General features: G+C 57.3%; 1 protein-coding gene across 2 annotated transcripts in view; it reads left to right on the plus strand.

Moving 5' to 3' along the window:
- TMEM63B (transmembrane protein 63B) overlaps positions 1-20313 on the plus strand; it is a 23467-nt gene extending 3154 nt beyond the window's left edge. For both annotated transcript variants that reach the window (XM_032648849.1, XM_032648848.1), the window contains exons 2-24: positions 3764-3946; positions 4226-4305; positions 4572-4610; positions 5572-5662; positions 7088-7125; positions 8104-8246; positions 8345-8396; positions 8857-8965; positions 9602-9672; positions 11804-11884; positions 12471-12594; positions 13174-13307; positions 13388-13525; positions 13657-13810; positions 14744-14850; positions 15085-15171; positions 15387-15452; positions 16666-16828; positions 17397-17502; positions 18482-18649; positions 18887-19002; positions 19169-19249; positions 19518-20313. In XM_032648849.1, the coding sequence (XP_032504740.1) occupies positions 3788-3946; positions 4226-4305; positions 4572-4610; positions 5572-5662; positions 7088-7125; positions 8104-8246; positions 8345-8396; positions 8857-8965; positions 9602-9672; positions 11804-11884; positions 12471-12594; positions 13174-13307; positions 13388-13525; positions 13657-13810; positions 14744-14850; positions 15085-15171; positions 15387-15452; positions 16666-16828; positions 17397-17502; positions 18482-18649; positions 18887-19002; positions 19169-19249; positions 19518-19709 (2499 nt within the window). In that variant the 5' untranslated portion in view covers positions 3764-3787 and the 3' untranslated portion in view covers positions 19710-20313. The remainder of the gene's footprint in view (positions 1-3763; positions 3947-4225; positions 4306-4571; positions 4611-5571; positions 5663-7087; positions 7126-8103; positions 8247-8344; positions 8397-8856; positions 8966-9601; positions 9673-11803; positions 11885-12470; positions 12595-13173; positions 13308-13387; positions 13526-13656; positions 13811-14743; positions 14851-15084; positions 15172-15386; positions 15453-16665; positions 16829-17396; positions 17503-18481; positions 18650-18886; positions 19003-19168; positions 19250-19517) is intronic.
- The last annotated feature ends 1568 nt before the right edge of the window (positions 20314-21881 follow it).

Below are 21881 nucleotides of genomic sequence, written 5' to 3' on the forward strand. Positions count from 1 at the left end.
GATCTATCACAGACTAGCTGTGTGCCATTGAACAGGTGATGTACACTCTCTGTACCTCAGTGTCCTCCTAGTGTTGTGATGGGGAGTAAACAAGATAACATTTGTAAAGCACTTAGAACAGTGCCTGGCACAAAATACGAGTTAAATAGGTATTTGATAAATGCATTCTTTTCCTACCACTTTTATCCTCATTTGTGGATGCATTTTTGACCATCTCTCTGAAGTTGGTAGGGATGGAGCATTAATATTTCTTTGTTACACATTGAAAGACTGAGGCCCAGATTACATAGTAACAGAACTAGCCTCCATCTTCATCTCCTCCCAACAGACCACACTGCCTTCCTATGATCCCAAGCCCTAAATTAAATCTTTCCTAATAACTCTTTAAGAAAAGAACTTTTAATTTATAGCTCCCTCCCCACCCCACCCCCACCATGCAAACACTTCTTGATGATAAAGTAACCATCAGTTAGCTAGAAATAAAATCCTCCATCACTTTCCCTGCACACTTCCAGCTAAAGCCTCAGTGTCAGGCTAGAGAAATTCTGGGATACCACTGCTCAGGCAACCCTGTGGAGTGGATAAACTGCCCCTCTCTCCCCCAAACATTTTGCCTCAGTCTCTTCCCTTCTCTCATCTGCTCTCAGTGAAGGCTTTGAGAGCAGCTGCTCCGGGTGAAATTGAGCCCAGTAACCCCGCCTCCACAATTAAGAGCTTGGAGTACCCTGTCAGCAAGCTGAGCCACCAGCCCTGGCTCCACCCTTTCCTGCCCTGTGACCTCCCTGTGAGTGGCTTCTCCACTGGAGTCCCTGCTTCCTGCCCTGTCAAATGCCTTCCTGTTGGTGCAGGTGGGAAGAGCAGTGCAGTTGCAGAGGGGAGAGTGCTTTGTGACTGTAAAGAGGGAGGCAGCAGATGGACCTGGTGACTTCAGTTACTAAGCACGTACCTGGACCCTCACCTACTCTACCGGCTCCCCTTATGTAGGAGCTCCCAGAATGTTCCACCTTCCTTGGAGTGGAGAGGATAGAATGGAAGGGGGATGCTGCTCCAGGGGTTTGTACCCATTACATTCTGGCCTGGTGGAGCCTTGGAGTTTTGGAGAGAAACAGGCAAGGAGTGGGTATGGGCTGGATCGATTCTTGGAGTGCATTAGAGTTGGGACTTAAGGGAGGGGGGACTTGTATAGAGGCCCCCCAGTTACCACAGCAAGATACCTATACCTACCTTTAACCTTTCCTGGTGCACCTTATGTTTACATACCAAGGCTCCCAGACACACCCACATACACACCCCCACTTAGAGACCAACGACTCTCTTCATTTCCGTGGATTGCCATGTAGTCACCCAGCTCTCCACCTCCCACCCCCCACACACACAGCTACACATATCAACACAAGTTTACACACCTAAACACGCACATTCTCACAGTGCTGTGGTGTTCTCTAGCCAGGGAACACGTAATGAGTGTTCATCGAAGCTTCTGTAGTCTGCAGAGTCCTGTTCTAGGCGCATCAGAAAAGCATCAAGGTGCCCTGAAAAGTGTTAAAGCTCTAGAAAGAAGTTGACCTAGGTTTGATCCCCAGGTCCCTTATTTTATGAGCAGTATGACTTCAGGAAACCTACTTAACTTCTCTGAGCCCCATGCCCTCACCTTAAAATGGCAATGACATCCAACTCTGGAGTGTCAATGATTAAATGAAAAATGTATATATTCTTGAAACAGTGGGCGCTCCATACATGGCACCTGCTACAATTACTAAGTTAATGGTTTTTGTTTTTTTTTTTTAAGGCAACTTGGGCTGGAAAGGAAGAGGGAGGCATAACACACAGGGCAGTTATTCCCTTAGCTTTCCTAACCCAGGCTTTTCAGAGACTCCCTGGGACCAAGTGAGACACACAGACAACCCCAGCTTCCCTTCCATCTGAGAGCTAGTGCGTCTTGCCCTGCAGTTGAAATGTTAGGAAGAGGCAGGGGAAAATATGGGATTGGTGGGCAGGAGAAACCTTCCGAACCACCCCCGGGGGCTGGGGGACGCTTGCTTTCCAGAGTTGCAGTCACCGATTCTATGTTTGTTGTTCTCTCTCTTTGCCTGGTTTCCTTTCTTCCCTGGGGACCCCACGCACACACACCTACAAAGCAGAGCTTCAGTGTTGTCAGCAGAAGGGGCCCCCAGGGGCCCTCCAGTAGGATGGGGGTGGGGCGGTGGTGCCACGGCCACACTTCTCCTCCGTCCCAGGAGCCTCCCCAGAACCGGGCTCAGCTCGGTCCCCAGGCACTTCCAGAATCCAGGCATCCAGGCTGGCTGCCCCTTTCCTCCTCCTCCCTACTCATCCACCAGACTGTAGAGGGCTGGACAACCAGACAGTGGCAGGGAACCAGGCCGGAGGACACTACCCTGGCTGCAGGGGGCTTGGGCCAGATGAGAGGCCCCCACCCACTCTCCCTTCCTTTGCCAATGGAGAACCTGGCTGCAAGGCATGGCATTCCCAGCCTGCCCTGCTCCAGGGGCAGGAGCAGGGCACTCTGGGAGTTGTAGTCCTCACAACTCAGGTGCAAAGAAAATTGGAAAGAGGTGAGGAGGCTGGAGGGGGGAAAGGTGTAGTTGCTGCCGTGGCCCAGGAAAAAGAATGAGGGTAAACAGGTGTAGCTGGGGCGAGTGAGGCAGGTCACACAAACCCAGAAGTCCTGCTTTTTTTTTTTTTAATCTCTCAGAGATTACTTTTTAAAATAAATTTATTTATTTATTCTTGGCTGCATTGGGTTTTTGTTGCTGCAGCCTGCGCGCAGGCTTCCTCTAGTTGTGGCGAGCGGGGGCTACTCTTCGTTGCGGTGTGTGTGCTTCTCATTGCGGTGGCTTCTCTTGTTGCAGAGCACAGGCTCTAGGCATGTGGACTTCAGTAGTTGTGGTGAGGGGGCTCAGTAGTTGTGGCTCGCGGGCTCTAGAGCGCAGGCTCAGTAGTTGTGGTGCACGGGCTTAGTTGCTCACAGCATGTGGGATGTTCCCGGACCAGGGCTTGAACCCGTGTCCCCTGCATTGGCAGGAGGATTCTCAACCACTGCGCCACCAGGGAAGCCCCAGAAGTCCTGCTTTTTAATGGACTTCCCACTCTGACTCCATCCTCAGACCCCTACTCTGAGGACAGAGGGACAACTCTAAAGCTGAACATCTTATTTTGAAGCCAATTGTATTGGGAAGGTGATTAACACAGTTGAAAACTGAACAAATGAAACCATGCCATTTTTCTAATAGGGGTAGAAAGAAAAGATCAGGATTAGGTAACTGGCTCCTGACCCATCCTCCTCTGGTCTAGAGACCCCTCCACTTAGACCTAAGAACCCTCCCCATCTTCCCTCAGGCTCAGCTCTGCCCCCTGCCTGAGACAGACAGAGACAGAGGCAGAGAGTTTGTGTTGGGAAAGAGAGAGAGGGGAGGGAGAGGCAATGTGTGTGTATGGAGGTAAATGCTAGAGACTCACAGACAGCTTCCAGCTTAGAAAATCCAGTCTCCCTAGTCCAGACCTGAGCCAAGTTCTCTAGATCCAGGGTGGGGTTGCATCCCGAGAGCCAGTGAAGGTAAATCCATGTGACTCAACCCTCTCCTCCCCAGGCCCTTATCTCCAGAGGCCACAGCTTCCACCCACCCAGGCAGCCCGGGGATCTGCCCTCACTGTCCCCTGCCCACGCCCATCCTGCCGGAGCCATGACCAGAACCGTGAGGGGGACAGGGGCCGAGCCCAGCTGACTGCTCTACCCTCTTCCCAGGAGGACCATGCGGCAGTAGCAGCCATGCTGCCCTTCCTGCTGGCCACACTGGGCACCACAGCCCTCAACAACAGCAATCCCAAGGACTACTGCTACAGTGCCCGCATCCGCAGCACCGTCCTGCAGGGCCTGCCGTTCGGGGGCGTCCCCACCGTGCTGGCTCTGGACTTCATGTGCTTCCTTGTGAGTGCCCACATGCCACCCTCCACCCTTGGCACTCACACCCTGTACGTAGCTGGCCAACACCTGCAGCTCTAACCACTCTCCCACCTGCCCCTGGCTCCCCAGGCATGACTGCAGGAGGGAATGCCCATCACCCAGCCCAAGCCTAGCCTCTGACCATTCTCCCCAGCCAGAGTCATCCCTTTCTAAGACAAAAATTCTGCCCCTCTGCCCTGCCGTCCCGGCTAGTCCAGGGGGTGAACGGCCTCTCCTCCTGCCAACCACCCTCTCCTTCCTCAGGCACTGCTGTTCTTGTTCTCTATCCTCCGGAAGGTGGCCTGGGACTATGGGCGGCTGGCCTTGGTGACAGATGCAGACAGGTAAGGCCCCGGGACCCGCCGCTACCCCTACACACAGGCTTGCGTGCGCACGCACATGTGCACCCAGCACACGTGCACCCACACATCGCGTCCACACTCCTCGGGGAGAGGAGGAGAGCCAGCCCGTTCTCATCCTCTTTGGTGGGGGGATGAAGAGGGACTGGTCCCAGAGTGGGCATGAGGGCCCACAGCTGGGCCTTTGTCCCTTGCCAGTCCCTGGAGACACACCCCTGCCCCCGCTAACCCTGTCTGTTCTCTGTCCCCAGGCGCCAGCGGCAGGAGAGGGACCGAGTGGAACAGGAATAGTATGTGGGGCAGCAGCCCCCTCATCCCCACTAAACCAGCTTTCCCTTTTCTTCTCTTTCATGCTTCTCTTCTCTTCCTGCCACGTTGCCGGTTTCTCTTTTCAGCTTTCTCCTCTGCAGGCTCATGTTCGGATTAACGCAGGTGGTGTGCTTTGCAGAGCAGGGGGCTCCCCAGCTTGTCTCTGCCGCACTCCCCCGTCTCTCCCTCTGGCCCCCAGCCTGGGAGAAATCCCTCCCCTTGTGCCCCATACACGCAGGCCTCAGCAGTCCTGGTTCGCTGGGGTGGAGGAGCCATCCTCCTGAGAACCCACAGTATAGTCGTCCTGTTGGTTGCAGAGACAAGATTGGGTGTCTCCAGTGGCTTCTCACCCCCTAACAGCTAGTTCTTCCTATTCCAGGGTTCCCTGCTCACCCCTTCTGGAGGCCTGGGAGGGGGGCTGCCAGAGAAGCTCTGAGTCTGGCCTTCTGTGTCCATCACCATCTCTGTCTATAGGCCTGGCATTGGAGTTGCGGCAGCTGCTGCGGTCAGGGAACAGGGAGGGTGGAGGACACACCCCCAGCCCCCCTCACCCCCGGGCCTTCTAGGGCTCTCCCGGTCCAGCCTGTCCTTCACCACACCCGCTCCACTGCCCTGTGCCCCGTGTGGGATCTGCGCCCCCGTCCCCCACTGGTCAGCTCCGGAACTGCAGGGCCAGCTCACATTCTTCCTTCAACCTCCACGGGGTGCTGGTGAACACCATGCCCTGCATCAGTGCCCCCCAGGTCCCCCGGGTCCCCTGAAGGGAAGGGAAGGGTTTAAGGGAGGCAGGGAGAGGGCAGTCACTCATCCCCGCTTCTGCCTCTGCGCTTTCTGTGCCTTGTCTGGACCCTGGAGCTCTGGAGTGGAAGCCCACCCACTTCACCTGGCTCCCCAGGGACTCGGACTCACCAGCTCTCTGATCTCTCATCTCCCCACCCCCAGTGTGGCCTCAGCTATGCACGGGGACAGTCATGACCGGTATGAGCGTCTCACGTCTGTCTCCAGCTCCGTCGACTTTGACCAAAGAGACAATGTGAGTGCCGTCCCCCCAACTTCTTATCACCCCCTCCTCCAGGGCACGTGGGCTCAGCAGCCTGTAGCTTCCAGTGTTAGGAGTCAGGGGCCTATGGAGTGTGGCCTTTTCCTCAGCAAGGGTAATGCTTGTCCGAGAGCCACGGGGTAGCCCCTGAACCCAGAACTCCTGGCTCTGTCTTCTATGGCAGCCTCCAAACCAGCATAGGTTGAACATCTGTGATTTCTAAACGTCATTTGCCCCGATAGAGTTCTGTGCCTGCCTCCAGTGATCAATGCGAAGGACGACTGTTTTCTTAGATGTGGTTCTAGAAGTAATAATGAGCCTTCCAGGCCCACCTAGCAAAACACACAATCCATTGTGCTGCTCAGAGGTTGCAGGCTGGCAGCCCCTGGCTGCCTGGGGCCAGCTGACCTCCTTTAGGTTGGAGCTGAGGGGCAGGGGCCCCTGTAGACAAGGCATGTACTTGGTGATGCAAGGGGACCCCAGACCCCTCTCAGGTCAGACACCACACTCCTGCCTGGCCCTCTGTCATTCTGCCGGGGTCAGAACTCTAATCCTGGCCAGAACTCTAATCCTCAGGCCCTCGGGTGGCACTGATCAGTCCAGCTTAGGCTGTGGGCCCTGGGGGCGGCAGCTCCTGCAGCCGCCATAGCAGAAGCCTGTCAGCTTCCCGAGTTGGACTCATACTGGTAAGTGGCAAAGCAAAGCTATCACCCCTACCAGCCAGCGGTGTCCAGATGATCCCCAGACTCAGGTGATGTTGGCAACAGGTAGCACAGTCCTGCATCTTAGCTGGAGGGCACCTCTCTCCCTCATCCCGGTAGGAAGTTGAGGGAGGGTCTCCCTGTCCGGCCCTGCCCCGCGTATCCCCACTGTGCCCTGAGTGGGGTCTCTGTCTGAAGACAAGCCTGGGGGCTTGAGAGCAGGACATTGCAGCTCACGGTGACCCTGGGTTGGTCCCTCTGGGGCATCCTGGAAGGTAGGTGCGGGACCTTGGGCAGCGTAGCCCACCGCTCTGCTCTTGGCAGCCACGTCGCAAACTCGCCATGTTAGCTGCAGGCCTGAGGTCCCTTCCTAGAACCCTGAACCCCACCCATCCCCACCCTGGCCCACACGACTGCAGGGCTTTCTCCAGTTCTGCTGCCCCCTTGGATGTTTGTGGGGATCTGCACTCTGGGCACGAGCGTCCGCCGATGACCCCCTTTGGCCTTGGTCCTTTTTCTTCTCTGAGGGCTGGCACCTTTCCTGTCCCCTTCTCTGGGGATGAGCTAGTTTCTGTGGGGACTGTGGGAGCTGTGACAGGTGAGCCACAGCCTGCAGGTGGGTACGAGGTCGGGGTTGGCTGGAGGGCAGGCTTGAGGGGGAAAGGAGGCTCGGGCTGGTGGGGTGAGGACTCTAGCCGATAGCCCTCTGTCCCCACAGGGTTTCTGTTCCTGGCTGACAGCCATCTTCAGGATAAAGTAAGTGAACGGTCTTCAGGCTCTAAAGAAAGAAAGAAAGAAACAGAGAGAAACTTCAGACCTGTCATCTCCCTACAAAGTCCAGAGACCAGCAGCTTTGAGGGCCTTAGCGCTCCTAGCCAGCCCAGCACCTTCCTCCCTGCTCCAGGGAGCCAGGCCCCTGCTGTTCCTCCAAGCCGGCCTCACTTTACCGCCTGACAGTCTCCTGTGCACCCGCCTGCCTGGGGTCCCGCTCTGCCCTCAGCTCTCCCCACCCCTGCCACCCCATGAGAGCAGGGGCTCACGCCGCCGCCTCAGAGCCTCGGGCAGCTAGCGGGTGGGGGCATCAGGCAGGCTGGGAGCAGCCAGCCTGCAGCAGGCAGGAGCCAGTACCCAGCAGGCAGAGGTCAGGAGATGGAGCCAGAGCGTAGCAGGCAGGCAGTGAGCCCTGAGAGAGGTAGGAAGCGCGGACAGGTCAGCACCACCACCGCCCTCGGCCCTGGGCCCCTGGGGCCCCTCCCCAAGTCTAAAGGGCTTCGCCAGCACCCCTAAAGCGCCACTGCTTCCCAGACCTCCCTCCTCCCTCCCGCCTCTGCCTCTTCCTGCCACCATCCTCGTCCTCCCTTTCCAGATTATCCTCTTACTTCCTTTTCTCCCCATTCCTCACTGTTCTTCCTCTCTGCAGTCTTCCTTCTTCTTTTCCTTCTTTCTTTCTCCCCTTCTTTTGTTTTCTTCCCCCCTCATCCCTCTCCTCTATTTTCCCTTTCCCTCCCCTTCTCTCTGCATCCTTCCTTTTTCTCCCTCCCTTTCCCTCTCTCTCTTTCCTCCCTCCCCTCCCAGAACATGGGGGACCCAGAGCCCCCCCTTTCAACCCCATCCTGCTGCCAGACTGGCAGGGGCTAGAGCGGACGTGGGGTGGGGTGGGCAAGGGCAGGCGAGCCGAGTGGCCCCTCTGTTGCCCTGGTCCTCACCGCATCCCTCTGTCCCCGGCGCCTGCAGGGATGACGAGATCCGGGATAAATGTGGTGGCGACGCTGTGCACTACCTGTCCTTCCAGCGACACATCATTGGGCTGCTGGTGGTCGTGGGCGTCCTCTCCGTAGGCATCGTGCTGCCCGTCAACTTCTCAGGGGACCTGCTGGGTCAGTGAGGGCCAGGATGGGCGGGGCGGGGAGAGGAGGGGGCAGGAGGGGATGTGCCCTGACCCCACCGTCGTCCTCTCCCTCCTCCCACCCCCCAGAGAACAATGCCTACAGCTTCGGGAGAACCACCATTGCCAACTTGAAATCAGGGTAAGAGTGGGAAGCTGGTCAGTGAGGCCTGGGTCTGCAGCCAGAGTCTGGGTGGGAACAGGGAGGAGAGGAAAAAGGGAGTGTTCAGGGGAGAGATGCTGAGGCTGCAGAGATGGCTGTGGGTCCCTGAGGGCTTAGGATGGAAACAGAAGGAGCAGATCCCAGGGATGGCCCGATAAAGAAGAGCCGTGTGCAACCCTGGGCCCAGGAGGGCTGGTTGGTGATGGTTGGAGGGCAGTATAGCCAGCAGGTAGGGCATGAAGAGATGACTTCTTGGGGACATTTCAGTTGGAATGGAACAATCTTGGGGTCTAGAGGATGTGGGGTGTGGGGCCCGCCTTGGGAGGGGGTCAGAAGTGCTCTAGGGGCCCTGTACCAGGGTTTAATTAACAGTGGGAGGTTGCGGGTATCTGAGAGTGTTCCCAGCCCCCGTGGCTCCATGCACCCCTCTGCCCTCCAGGAACAACCTGCTCTGGCTGCACACCTCCTTCGCCTTCCTGTACCTGCTGCTCACCGTCTACAGCATGCGCAGACACACCTCCAAGATGCGCTACAAGGAGGACGACCTGGTGAGTGGAGCAGAGCCCAGGTCCGTGCCCAAGCCCAGCCCCTCCCCTTCCCTCCAGGCCTCTCCTGCCCGAGTCCTAAGGGGTATCGGCTGGCTGGCTCCGGGTGAGGCCAGCTGGCTTTGAATCCTGGCTCAGCAGCTCAGGATTCCTCCGCCCCACCATCCTGCCAGTTAAGTTACCTCTCCCAGCCTCAGTTTCCTCATCTGTGAAATGAGAGAACAGGCCCTCTCCCGAGGTAGGTGGGGGTGAGGTGAGGCCGTAAGGCACTGGGCAGGAAATACCTGCGGTGGGTATTACGGGAGTGATTGTCCCTCTCCTTCAATATTCACTCCCCAAACCAGTACTGAATGCCCACTGCATGCCACCCACTGCTGGGGCCTCACAGCCTGAGGATCTGAGAGTAGAACCTCCTCTTCCCACTGTGTAACCCCTCAGGGAGCAAGGGGCCTGGGGCTCTCACTCTGTTCACTGCCTGATTTCTATAAGAAACACTCCCCCTGCTTTCCCTGGGCCTGGCTTCTCCCAAGGCCTCCTCCTACTCCTGTCTGCTCCTCTCTGCTCACCTGTTCCCCACCCCTCCCTGCATTCTCCCGGATCGGAGCCTCAGGAAGGCCAACCTGCCCCGTCTCACCCCAGGTGAAGCGGACTCTCTTCATCAACGGAATCTCCAAATATGCAGAGTCAGAGAAGATCAAGAAGCATTTTGAGTGAGTAGCTCCTCCACTCCCACCCCTAGGACCTGTGGACCCTTCTTTGCTTTCCATCTCCAAGAGCATCCTCACACGCCTCTCTCTCGGGAGGGTCAGGGGCTGCAGTGAGGGGTGGAGGTTAGGCTAAGGAAGAATTCTCTGACTCCAGGATGGTCTAGCACTTGGGCTGGACTTCAGAGCCCTCAAAGAGCAGGAGAAATACTTGAAAAATGATTTCAAGTATTCTTAGTATTTCTTAGTATTCTTAGTATTCTTAGTATTTCTCCTGGGCCTCTCCTCCTGGCTTGAACAGGGTCATGGATTGTCGACCCCAGGTCCACGGGCCCTTGGGGTGTGTGGCTGTCTCAGAATTGTGCGTGGCATTCCAGAGCTTGTGTGCAGACTAGCAGAGAGAAGCTCCTCGGCTTTCAGTGGATCCTCAAGGAGCCCAGGAGAGCCTGCACTGCATGTTCTCCGAGACGCTTTTTAGCTGGAAGTCTGTCTTAGTGAGGGGGTGGATATACACCTCCAGGTGGCCAGAACAGTGTACAGGATTAGGAATCCTGTCACACATCCATCTGTCCATTCAGCAAACATTCTCAGGTGCTGTTGAGGTCACTGTGATGGCCTGGGGACTCTAAAAATGAGTACGAGACCATCCAGCTCTCGGGGCATCCATTGATCCAGTACACTGTTTATGGTACACTTACTATGTGCTTCATCCCAGGGAGACAAAGAAGAGCCAGGCTTGATCAGTGGGGAGCTCACTGTCCAAGTTGTCTGTTTCAGGGGCCAGTGGGTGATTTTGTTTGGGAAACAGTCCGATTAAAATTAGCGGTCAGCCTATGAGCAGGGGCTGGGGAGACTGCAATCCTAACTGGAGTTTTTGGGATCGGTACAGTCAGCATTATGGAACAGCCTTTTCATTGACCCGTTCATTCCACAGCACAGTGGATATTTACTGAGCACCTACTATGTGCAGGCTGTTGGCCCAGGCCTGGGTCTGTGGTGCTGAGCAGGACGCAGCCCTTGTCCTCGTGGAGCCCCTGGCTAGCTGTCAGCATCAGGCAGGGTCTGGGGTCCAGGTTTGCAGTCTGTCTGGGTTGGAGGACTGACCCAGCACAATCAGGGGTTATCCTGTGTACAAAATCAGGGAACCTGTGTGGTGGGGATTAGGGGATTAGAGATTAGTCGGGTGAAAATGAGGGCTCAGCCTGCCACGGGGCTAAAGGCCCTTCCGAAGAGGAACCCTAAAATGGTTTGAGCAATGGCAGTGTCTGGGGAAAAGTCTGAAGCCTCCTGGGAAGTGCTTTTCAAGGACCCCATCCCAGATTTAAGTTTCCAAAGTCTCGTGGGTTCGGTCCATCTTGTTACTTTAGAACCATGTCTCCTGAATCTTTAACACTTGGTATTTCCTCTTTAAAAATTAAAAAAAAAAGAAAGAAAAAGACAGGGACTCAGTTTAGATGAGGGATTAGGATCAAGGAGCCCTGTGTGATCAGGATGAAAAAGGAAGCGCGCCTCCACTTAGCCTGCAAGCATCACTCGAGCCCTGCCAGGTACCAGGCACTGAAGGTCTATCTGGTCAGTATTAAGTCAAGGTGGGGTCAATCTCGGGTCAGGATTTCAGGGTCAGTATTGGGTCTGGGTTATGGATCAGTTTGGGTCAGGGTAAAGGATCAGTCTCCGGCCAGGGTTAGAGGTCGATCTCGGGTCAGGTTTCAGGATCAGCCTCTGGTCGGTCTTGGGCCAGAGATCATTCTGTAGCCCAGGGTTGTGGGTTGGTTGGGGTCAGCTGATGGTCAAGGTTAAGTATTGGACTGTAATCAGGTCTTCTAGGAGCAGGGTTAGGAGAGCAACCATGCTAGAAACAGTTTCTCTCAACTTAAAGTTCACAGCCCCAGACAAGAACCAGACCACAGCCGTGGTGTCCCCAGCACCCCGTAGGTATACATGCCCCCGCCTATGTGCGTACACTCCCCCCACTCAGATAAGCATGAGGAGGAATTTCAAAGTTGTATTCTCGGGAACTGTCATTTTTGCAGACTCAGAAAGAGGGAGCTTGCATTGGGGCTGTGTGTCTTGAAGGGGAAAGTTGGGGGCGGGTGGGCAGGGTCCCTGCAGAGGATGGTGGTGGACTGTGTTTCAGGGAGGCCTACCCCAACTGCACGGTTCTGGAAGCCCGCCCATGTTACAACGTGGCTCGCCTGATGTTCCTTGATGCAGAGAGGTAATGGGGCTGGGGGCGGGGGCAACACCCGAGGGCCCCCTGCCCTTTGTGGAGGGTATCTTGGCTGCCACTCAGGAACCTGGCTTCCCTTCCAGGTGTTTCCTGGGACATTTGATTTTCCACGCCTCATGGCATGCAGGATCTTAGTTCCCCAACCAGGGGTCGAACCTGTGTCCCCTGCAATGGAAGTGCAGAGTCTTAACCACTGGATGGCCAGGGAATTCCCAAGGGGCGTTTGGTTTTAATTCACCCCCTGGAGTGCCTGTCAGTTCAGCTCTGGAAAGAGCAAGGCCTGGAGGTTAGAGGAAAGGGGCCCACTGTCCCCACCCTATTTGAGGACATACCCTTCCTCAGCTACAGTGTGGGAAACTTAGGCCAGACTATAGGAAGAACTTCTGCCCCTCAAGGGATGGTGGGGAGACACTGGACTGGGGACACGTCTGAACTATGTATCCTAAACAAACCAAAAGAGTAAGGTGGCCCCTGTCCTTGGGGAGTGGACTGCGTGACCCCCGAGCTGGGCTACTACCCATCCTCCAGCCAGACCCAGTTGGGCAGTAGGTGACCAGCCACCTGGGTCCCACAGGAAGAAGGCCGAGCGGGGAAAGCTTTACTTCACAAACCTCCAAAGCAAGGACAACGTCCCCACCATGATCAACCCCAAGCCCTGCGGCCACCTCTGCTGCTGTGTGGTGCAAGGCTGCGAGCAGGTACGGGGTATCCTGGCCTCAGCTCAGGCCTCAGGGCCCCGAGACTCCTGATGGGTGAGGGGGGAGTTGGAAGGTCCCGGGGAGACAGGTCACAGTGAAGGTGGATGCACCCCACGGTGGGGCCCGTCCCACATCCCCAGGAACACGCACACGCACGCACGCCTTGCACATAAATACCCCAAGGTGAAGAGACTCCCAGAGGAAGCAAAGCTGGGGTGCGGACCGCAAGCAGGTCCCCATCTGTTCCTGGAAGCCCTAGTCCCATTGTTGGGCTTGCCCCCTATCCCTACAGTGGCCACGTTTTCAAACCCCAAATCAGAAGAGGTCAGCCAAGAGGACAGCTTGCTGTATTTACTAGCTCTGTGGCTTTAGGCAAGTTTCTGGACTGCTCCGTGTCTCAGTTTCCTCGTCTGTCGGACAGAGCTACTTGTACCCACCTCCCAGTGTAGTTGTGAGGATAAGCGAGTGGACGGAGAGCTTAAAGCAGTGCCTGGGCTGCAGTCAGCTCTGGGCAGTGCCCGCTGGGGGCTGCAGGGACCGGCGGCTCTGACCAGGGCCCTGCCTCACCCGACCTGGCAGGTGGAGGCCATTGAGTACTACACGAAGCTGGAGCAGAAGCTGAAGGAGGACTACAAGCGGGAGAAGGAGAAAGTGAACGAGAAGCCTCTCGGCATGGCTTTCGTCACCTTCCACAATGAGACCATCACCGCCATGTGAGCTCCACCCACCCGCCCCGGCCCCTAGGGACTAGCCAGGGCTCCAGGTCCCAGGTAACCGTGCCCCCCTCCCCCAGCATCCTGAAGGACTTCAACGTGTGTAAGTGCCAGGGCTGCACCTGCCGCGGGGAGCCCCGCTCCTCCTCCTGCAGCGAGTCCCTGCACATCTCCAACTGGACCGTGTCTTACGCCCCTGACCCCCAAAACATCTACTGGTGAGCAAAGGGGGATTGCGGGGTGGCTTCCTGGGGCCGGCGTGGGCTCCAGTGGGGAGAGGGAGGCCCTAGGTGTCGCTGGGGAAGGATCAGGCGTCCAGCCCTGGAGTGACGCCTCCGGACCTTCCCAGGGAGCACCTCTCCATCCGTGGCTTCATCTGGTGGCTGCGCTGCCTGGTCATCAATGTCGTCCTTTTCATCCTCCTCTTCTTCCTCACCACCCCGGCCATCATCATCACCACCATGGACAAGTTCAATGTCACCAAACCCGTGGAGTACCTCAATGTAAGGCCCACACCCCCACCCTCCACACTGTGTCCCCAAACGCAGATACCAGGCCCCAAATCCCTCCTGGCAGCGGCAGGCGGGGGGGTGGACCACATGCCCTCCAGTCCAGCTCCTGTTCCGCTTTTCTAGCCCAGCCCTGCTAAGAAGGTCCCACACGACCATGGGCTGCAAACCCCTCTGTGCACTTCCCTTGGGCTCCCTGCCAGCTTCCCCCTAGGAGAGGCCTCCCTTGGGTTTACATACGCCTAGAGGGGCTCTGAGGGAAGAGAGAGCCTGGGTCCATTCCAAACTGATCATGTGACCTTGAACAAGGTCCTTCTTCAAATCCCTCGGTCTCTCCAACCAAAGAGTGAAGGGTCAGACCAGACCCTTGGCTTCCAAACTTGGATTCTGATGGCCTTCATCAAAAGGAATCTTGCATGAAACCCAATGTAGGAAAGCGAGGTCGCTCAGATGGCAATGGTTGTGGGGGCATTTCTGCTGCTCTCCCCTCGCCTCTTTTGCAAACCTCCTTGGAACCTCAAAGTTCATGAGAAGGCACTTTGAAAATCATTGAGTGATGATAGCATAATAGATAAGCCCCAGGCTGCCTGGGTTCAAATCCCCCCCGCCCACTGCTTACTAGCTAATTTATTGACTCTCATTTTGCTTCAGTTTACTCATCTGTAAAATGGGGTAATATCATTCATGAAAGAATTAGTACATGAAAAGTACAGGATCAGTAGGTGTTCAGAGATGCTAACTACTAATATTATTCATGCTGGGATTGTACGTATGGCCCTGGCCCCCAGATGTTCTGGACTTCTGACATGAGGTCCTGAGAGCTGGGGGGCCCAGGGCTCACTGGGGGAGGGGGCAGGCAAGCAAAGCAAGCTGGGCCCACTAGACTGCCCCCACCTGACACATTCTGCCCCCCTCTGCCCTTTGCAGAACCCCATCATCACCCAGTTCTTCCCCACCCTGCTGTTGTGGTGCTTCTCGGCCCTGCTCCCCACCATCGTCTACTACTCTGCCTTCTTTGAAGCCCACTGGACACGGTGAGACACCCCCTACACACACACCACGCCTCACTGCGGTCCTCCTGGGTGCAAACCCTCTGCCCTCAGGCTCCCTGCTCTGGGCAGTCCCAGAACTGGCAAGGGAGGGATGGTGACCAGCATCCTCACCTGGGGAAGCCCCCCTCCTTCCCTCCTGGGACATCATACGAGCTGGGGGAGCAGGCATGGGGGCTGGCTCATCTGACCTCTGCCCCCCCATGTCCCCCGCCCCAGCTCCGGGGAGAACAGGACCACCATGCACAAGTGCTACACCTTCCTCATCTTCATGGTGCTGCTGCTGCCCTCGCTGGGACTGAGCAGGTGGGTTTCGGACGAGGGGATGGGACCTGGGGTCCGGGATTGCCCGAGGGGGAGGGGGAGCTCAGGCTCCCACCTCCTCTACAGAGCCGGGGGGGCCCATGTCTGGGGGGATCCCCAGAGCTTGTGGATGGGCCTCCCCCTCCCCTGGTGTTCTGGGCCATTCCAACTGCCCCACACCTCCCCTCTCCTCTCTTCCCCTCTCCTCTCCTCTCCAGCCTGGACCTCTTCTTCCGCTGGCTCTTTGACAAGAAATTCTTGGCTGAGGCCGCTATTCGGTTTGAGTGAGTGACCGGGGTCCCCAGGGAAGGAGACCAGATGGTGGGGGTGGCTATTCCCCCATGGGATGGTACAACAAAGCTCCCACCCCTGCAGCGGGGAGGAGGAGGGGGCTTATATCACAGTCAGGGTCATCCCAAAGGTTGCCCCACAGGCTGTCTTGGGTGTATACATGGGACGTCCCAGGGTCTGTGTTGGGAACCTCTCTGGATTCTGAGGTCACCCCCGAGGTGTATTTGGGGCTTTGGGGCCCACACTTGGGGGGTTTCTATGGTGGGCTTTGGGGCCTGTATCCTGGGACTAACCATGGGAGTCGAGCTTCACTCGGGTGGTTTGGAGAGGTCTATAGTGGGATCTTGGTTGTACTGTGGGAGTGACATGGGGGTTCCTGGAGGTATCCCTGAAGGTCTCTGGAGGCACACCTTTGAGTATCTATGGAAGGCTCTCGGGCTCACACCTAAGAGTGCCTATGGGGGGCTCTGGGGCTCACACTTCGGGGTGTTTCTGGGGCACAAGTTCTGGGAACACCTCTGAAGTCTCGGGCTGTCATCCAGTTGTGCCTCTGCAGTTCTCTGGGAATCGCACCTTCCCCGGGAATCCCTGTGAGGGGGTCTTGGGGGACACGAACCTTGGCTGTTTATGTGGGCACCAGCTCTAGGGGTCTTGCTCTAGGCCATCTGTGGTAATCTTGGGCTCACACTTGGGGTGTCATGGGTACTGACAAAGGTCCCTGGGCTTCCGCCTCTGAAGATCTCTGGGGTAGGTTCTCTGGAGCTTCAGTTCTGGAGGTGTCCGAGGCTCACACTCCGGAGGTGACTCTGGTTAAGGTCTAAGGCAGGGAGCCTTCTGGGTATTGCTGGGGGTCTTTGGGGTCACGGGGGGTTGGGGGGAACCTCCGGCATCACACCCTGGACACTGGTGGCCTTAGGGGTCTCAAGCACTCTCTCCGGGGGTCTTTATGGGCCACATAAAGTTCTAGGGGTGCCTCTGGGCTCACTCACGCTGAAGGGGTCTGGGGCTTACTTTGGAGGCATCTGTGGACTCTCTGGCGTCTGCCTCTGGGGTTCACACTCGGGGCACTGGGACACAGGTGCTTTGAGGGCTGACCTGAAAGGTCCACGTGGAAGAAGGCACGTTGGGGGTGCTGGCACGCTGGCAGTGGGCAGGGGGCCACCGGGTCCCCCAAGGGTGCAGAGCTGGAGCAGCCGGTGCCCGCAGGTGCGTGTTCCTGCCGGACAACGGCGCGTTCTTCGTGAACTACGTCATTGCCTCAGCCTTTATCGGCAACGCCATGGACCTGCTGCGCATCCCGGGCCTGCTCATGTATATGATCCGGCTCTGCCTGGCGCGCTCGGCCGCCGAGAGGCGCAACGTGAAGCGGGTAGGGCCACCCGGGGCAGCCGCGGTCCGCACAGCGCCCCCTAGTGGGCCCAACCAGAGACAGTGGCCGCCGTGCTAGAGTGTGGGGGCGCCCGGGGTGCTGAGACTTGGACAGCGAGTTCCGTGGCCCTGGGTTACCCTCTTCCCGTCTGGGGCCTCAGTTTTCCCATGTGTACAGTGACAGGTTGACACAGCTAACCCTGTAGGCCCCCACCAGTTCTGACAGTCTAGTGTTCTGTGATGGGAGTTGGGGGAGGTCTGGGTCTAGACCTAGGGTCCCTCTGCCCTAACCCCACACGAGGGCTCTGGGCATCCCATTCCCAAGCCCACCAACCTGCCAGCCCCTCTTGCCTCGAAGGCCCCTCCTAATGCCCCATCACTGCGCCCACCCTGACCTCCGTCTCAGCCACAGCCCCTCTCTCCATCGGCTTTGCCCTGCCCTGCCCTGGACATTGGGTGCCTTTTCCCCCTGGCTTCTTTCCTGGCCCCCTCCCACTTCCCACCTGCCCTGAGCCCCTGCAGGCCGCCCCGCCACTCCCGAGCTACCCTCCCGCCCATCTCCCCCCCAGCATCAGGCCTACGAGTTCCAGTTTGGCGCAGCCTACGCTTGGATGATGTGCGTCTTCACGGTGGTCATGACCTACAGTATCACCTGCCCCATCATCGTGCCCTTCGGTAGGCACCGCCGCGCCGGGACCTGGGCCCTGCTCGGGGGGACCCAGGACCTCTCCCGCTCCACTCTAGCAAGGCAGGCCACCCGAGTGGACAGGGCCCTGGCTGGGAGACCGGCCCCTCGGGCCTCCCGCCCGGTCCCTGGCTCATTCTGGGGCTCGGCCAGGGGGGAGGAGGGGAAAAGCCATCTCAGCTCAGGCTGGAATCAGCTGGTGTGCTGGGCCCCTGGGCCAAGTCTCTCCAACACAGCCATGTTTGCTCACACCAGTGCCTTCACTCGGGTGGATATACTTGGACACACATCGCATGCCCACTGAGGTGTACACACACATACACACACACACACAGTCCTACACAGAATCCATGGGCACACTTGTACACAGCCCCGTAAACTCAGGAAAGACCTTTGGGTTTCAGCATGGTCCTTACTACTCATGGAAATACCCTGCTGTAGCTGTACCATGTGACCTGGGCAAGTCCCTCTTCCTTCTGAAGAAATTTAGCAAAGTTTCTCTTCACCCCAATTATCACCCCCACTGGTGGCCTCTCCTTTCCCCCCACTAACATCCTAACCCCTCACCACCCTCCCTGGTTATTGAAGGCTTCAAACTCCCAAACTAACCACCTTGTCCTCATTTGAAATTTCCCTCCAGGAAAATGGAACTTGCCACTTAATTTATACTCATCTGTTTAAGGGCAGAGATAGGAAGAACGATATGGGTTTTAAGAGGATGCTTGCTGACCCAAACAAATGGATTTCTAATAGTAGAATTCCTAGGGAGGGGCTGCAGAGTGAAGGGGTTGAAGCAGTGGAAGCTGAGGTTCCGTGGTCCTGTGAGGGGCTTGGGGCTCTATTCTCTACTGGGCCTGGGGCAGAAGAAGGGGGACCAGCCCTTCAGTGACCTCAAAAGGCCCAGGACAACCCGTGACAGACACACAAAGGCTGGCAGCTCAAGGTCAGGGCCCATGTGGCTTCCCGCAGGGCTCATGTACATGCTGCTAAAGCACCTGGTAGACAGGTACAACCTCTACTACGCCTACCTGCCGGCCAAGCTGGACAAGAAGATCCACTCAGGAGCTGTCAACCAGGTGGTTGCCGCACCCATCCTGTGCCTCTTCTGGCTCCTCTTCTTCTCCACCATGCGCACGGGTGAGGGCCGCCGCCCACCCTCGGGGACCGGCGTGGGCGGTGGGCAGAGGAGACTCCCGCCAGAGTCGAGGCAGAGCAGGCCACGGGAGGCCACAAGGGCCGGGGGTCACAGGCCTGGGGCCTGGGAGAGGCCCCAGCCTATGCGAGTGTGGGAGTGCGTTCAGAGGGGGCAAAAGCCCGTGGGACGGGGACCCGGAGGAGAGGTAACGGCCCTTTCTCTGCCCGCCCCGACACCAGGGTTTCTAGCCCCCACGTCCATGTTCACATTCGTGGTCCTGGTCATCACCATTGTCATCTGTCTCTGCCACGTCTGCTTCGGACACTTCAAATACCTCAGTGCCCACAACTACAAGGTGTGGGGCAGGGGGGGCAGGGAGGTGGCCGAGGGCAGAATCTCAGCAGGGTGGGGTTGGGGGATTGGGAGCTGAGGGCAGGGATGCCAAGAGAGAGTAGGGTCGTGATTATGGCTGAGGGCCAGGGCATTCCCCCCATTGCTTGACTCGTTCTGGGCCCCTCAAGATTGAGCACACGGAGACAGATACCGTGGACCCCAGAAGCAATGGACGGCCCCCCAGTGCTGCCGCTGTCCCCAAATCTGCGGTGAGTGCCCTGCTCCGTGGCCAAGTGTGGGGAAGAGCCTCTGGTGGAGATCCAGCCCCAAAGCTGGGTGTGCCATTAGTCATCCAGAAAGGGAAGCCTGTTCCAGACCCCGGGCCGGGAGGGATCTGGCTTCAGCAGCTGGGGGCTGCCCCAGCCCGCTCTAGGAAGAGGGTCACCGCCCCTCCCCTCACAGGCCATGAGGTCCCCCCTCACCCTTCCCCACGAGGGGCAGCTGTCCACCCTCACCCCCCCCCTCCTCCCCCTTCAGAAATACATCGCTCAGGTGCTGCAGGACTCAGAAGTTGACGGGGACGGGGACGGGGGTCCTGGGAGCTCAGGGGACGAGCCCCCGTCATCCTCATCCCAAGATGAGGACCTGCTGATGCCGCCTGACGGCCTCACGGACACAGACTTCCAGTCTTGTGAGGACAGCCTCATAGAGAATGAGATTCACCAGTAAGGGGAGGGAGGGCCCTGGAGGCCACGCCCTGCCCCCACCCACCCCGCCCCCCACGGACACTAAAACGCTAATAATTTATTAGATCTAAAGCCCCTTCCTTCCCCATCCCCTGCTTTCATTAAGGTATTTAAACCTGGGGATTTCACCGCTCTCCCCCACCATGGAGGGAGGGAGGGAACCCCCCATCCTCAGTGAGGGGAGCCCCGAGCCGGCCCCGGGGCAAAGAGGGGTGTGGACAGGGTTCCCCCCAGATCAGTGCCCCCCTGGGCTAGTAGTATGATCAGGAAAGGGTTAATAAGAGCCAAGGGGGATACTGGCTGGAGACCTGCTGGGGGCAGGTGGATCAGGGGCTGCACCCCCAGTTCTTACCTCCCTCCCCCCACCAAGTCCCCCTGGGATCTAGCACTCCAGGGAAGTAGAGCCTCCAGCCCCTAAGGGGTTGCATGAGAGGGGAGGGGGTGCGGAGCGGGAGGAAGAGTCAGGCCCCAAGCCAGGGGGGGTGACCTGGGGGTGGGGGGTGGGCGTGGCTGACACTGGAAAATGGGGTTTTGCACTGTTGTTTTTTTTTTTTTTTCCTTTAAAATAAAAATGGAAAGAAAAACTCCAAGGCAGGTGTCTGATTTGCGCTGCTGCCCTGGACACATGGCTGGCATCCAACCACCCTTCTGTTGGTCTGGAGGACCTATGAGGTCAGCATCCCCATGTGACCTGGGCAAGAGACTTCTTGTGTGAAGCCTCAGTTTCTCCATCAGGGAGAGGAGAGAGTAGCAGGAGGGGCCTGCTATATTCACGGTGACAGCCTCTCCACCACCCTCCCCCTACGTCCCTGTCACCTGTGCCTCTACCCCCTGCCCTGAGGAAATTGTGGGACCACTCAGAATGAGGAACAGGGACATGGGCGCACACTCTGAATTGCTGAGATCCACACAAATGGGACAGAGATTCAGGGGAGAAAGGCCGTGCAGAGCCACAAGTTCCACACTGGTCCAGGAAGGCTTCCTGGAGGGGGACGATCCCAGGACAGCTGCTTCCAGAGAGGAACTTTTAGTGGGCTGCTCTGGAGAGGGAGAGGCAAGAAAATAGGGCCACAGTAGTCGACCAAATACTGTCATTATTATTTGTTGTCATTGTTGATGCAATTTATTGAGTGGTTATTATGTGCCTGGAATTACACTAAGTGACTTCTATGCAAGCATTTACTCCTCAGAGCTGGCTGTGATGTCAGGCGTGGGTTTGCTGTGAGAGTTACATGAGATAATATATGTCTAGTGCTCACTTGGCCCAGTGCCCAGCACATGGTAAACACCCCATAAACATCAACTGTAATTAATACTATGCTCATTAATAGTACCTACAAAGCAGGTGTGGTTTTCCTCTTTGTATGAGTGAGGACACAGGCTCAGGGAGGGTATGGGGTTTGCCCAAGGATACCGGCCTGGGAGGGATCTTGGAGAGGTTCTCCTGAGGGAGACTGGAGAGGGAGGGAAACTGGAAAGGGAGAGTCTGCAAACCCTCCAGTTCAAGTCTGATCCATCCTCTAACATCCAACTCAAATTCACTTTCTAAGAAATTTCCTGTGACCATTGTAGCCCACCCTCCAGAGGCCCACAGAGTATATAGCGTGTATAACAGGAGCCAGACGACCTGGACTCCAGTCCTGGTTCTACCGCCCACTTGCTGTGCATCCCCAGGAGAGCCACCTCTCCTCTCTGGACCTGTTTCCGTATCAGTAAACTCAGGGAGCATGACCAGGTGACCCCCTAAGGCCCTGGAGCATCCTCCTGCCCACCCGCCACCCACCACCCACTGCAGAAAACAAGAAAGAGAGTCAAAGAACTCCCAGAAGGGAGGGGAGACTCAGAGGAGGCAGAGAAGGAGGAAGAAGCAAGTACCCCAAAGGCCTACAGACGGTCGGCAAGAAACGGCCAACAGTGGGGACAGCAAACAGAGAAAAGCCTGATAAAAATCACCCGGATGTCCTGTGTGTCAGATCCGCAGTCTTGGGAAACGTGGACCCCAGGGGGCAGGCATCCCGAAGTCCCAGGGCTGGAGTTGCTGCCGAGCCAAGGGCAGGGGAACAGAGAGCCAGCCGGTGGATGGACAGAAATTGGCTGAGTTTCCAGCAGGGAGCACACACAGCAGTCCCCGGAGACCACAAACAGCAGTCTCACC

Source organism: Phocoena sinus, chromosome 11, assembly GCF_008692025.1.
Source record: "Phocoena sinus isolate mPhoSin1 chromosome 11, mPhoSin1.pri, whole genome shotgun sequence".
Classification (NCBI taxonomy): Eukaryota; Metazoa; Chordata; class Mammalia; order Artiodactyla; family Phocoenidae; genus Phocoena; species Phocoena sinus.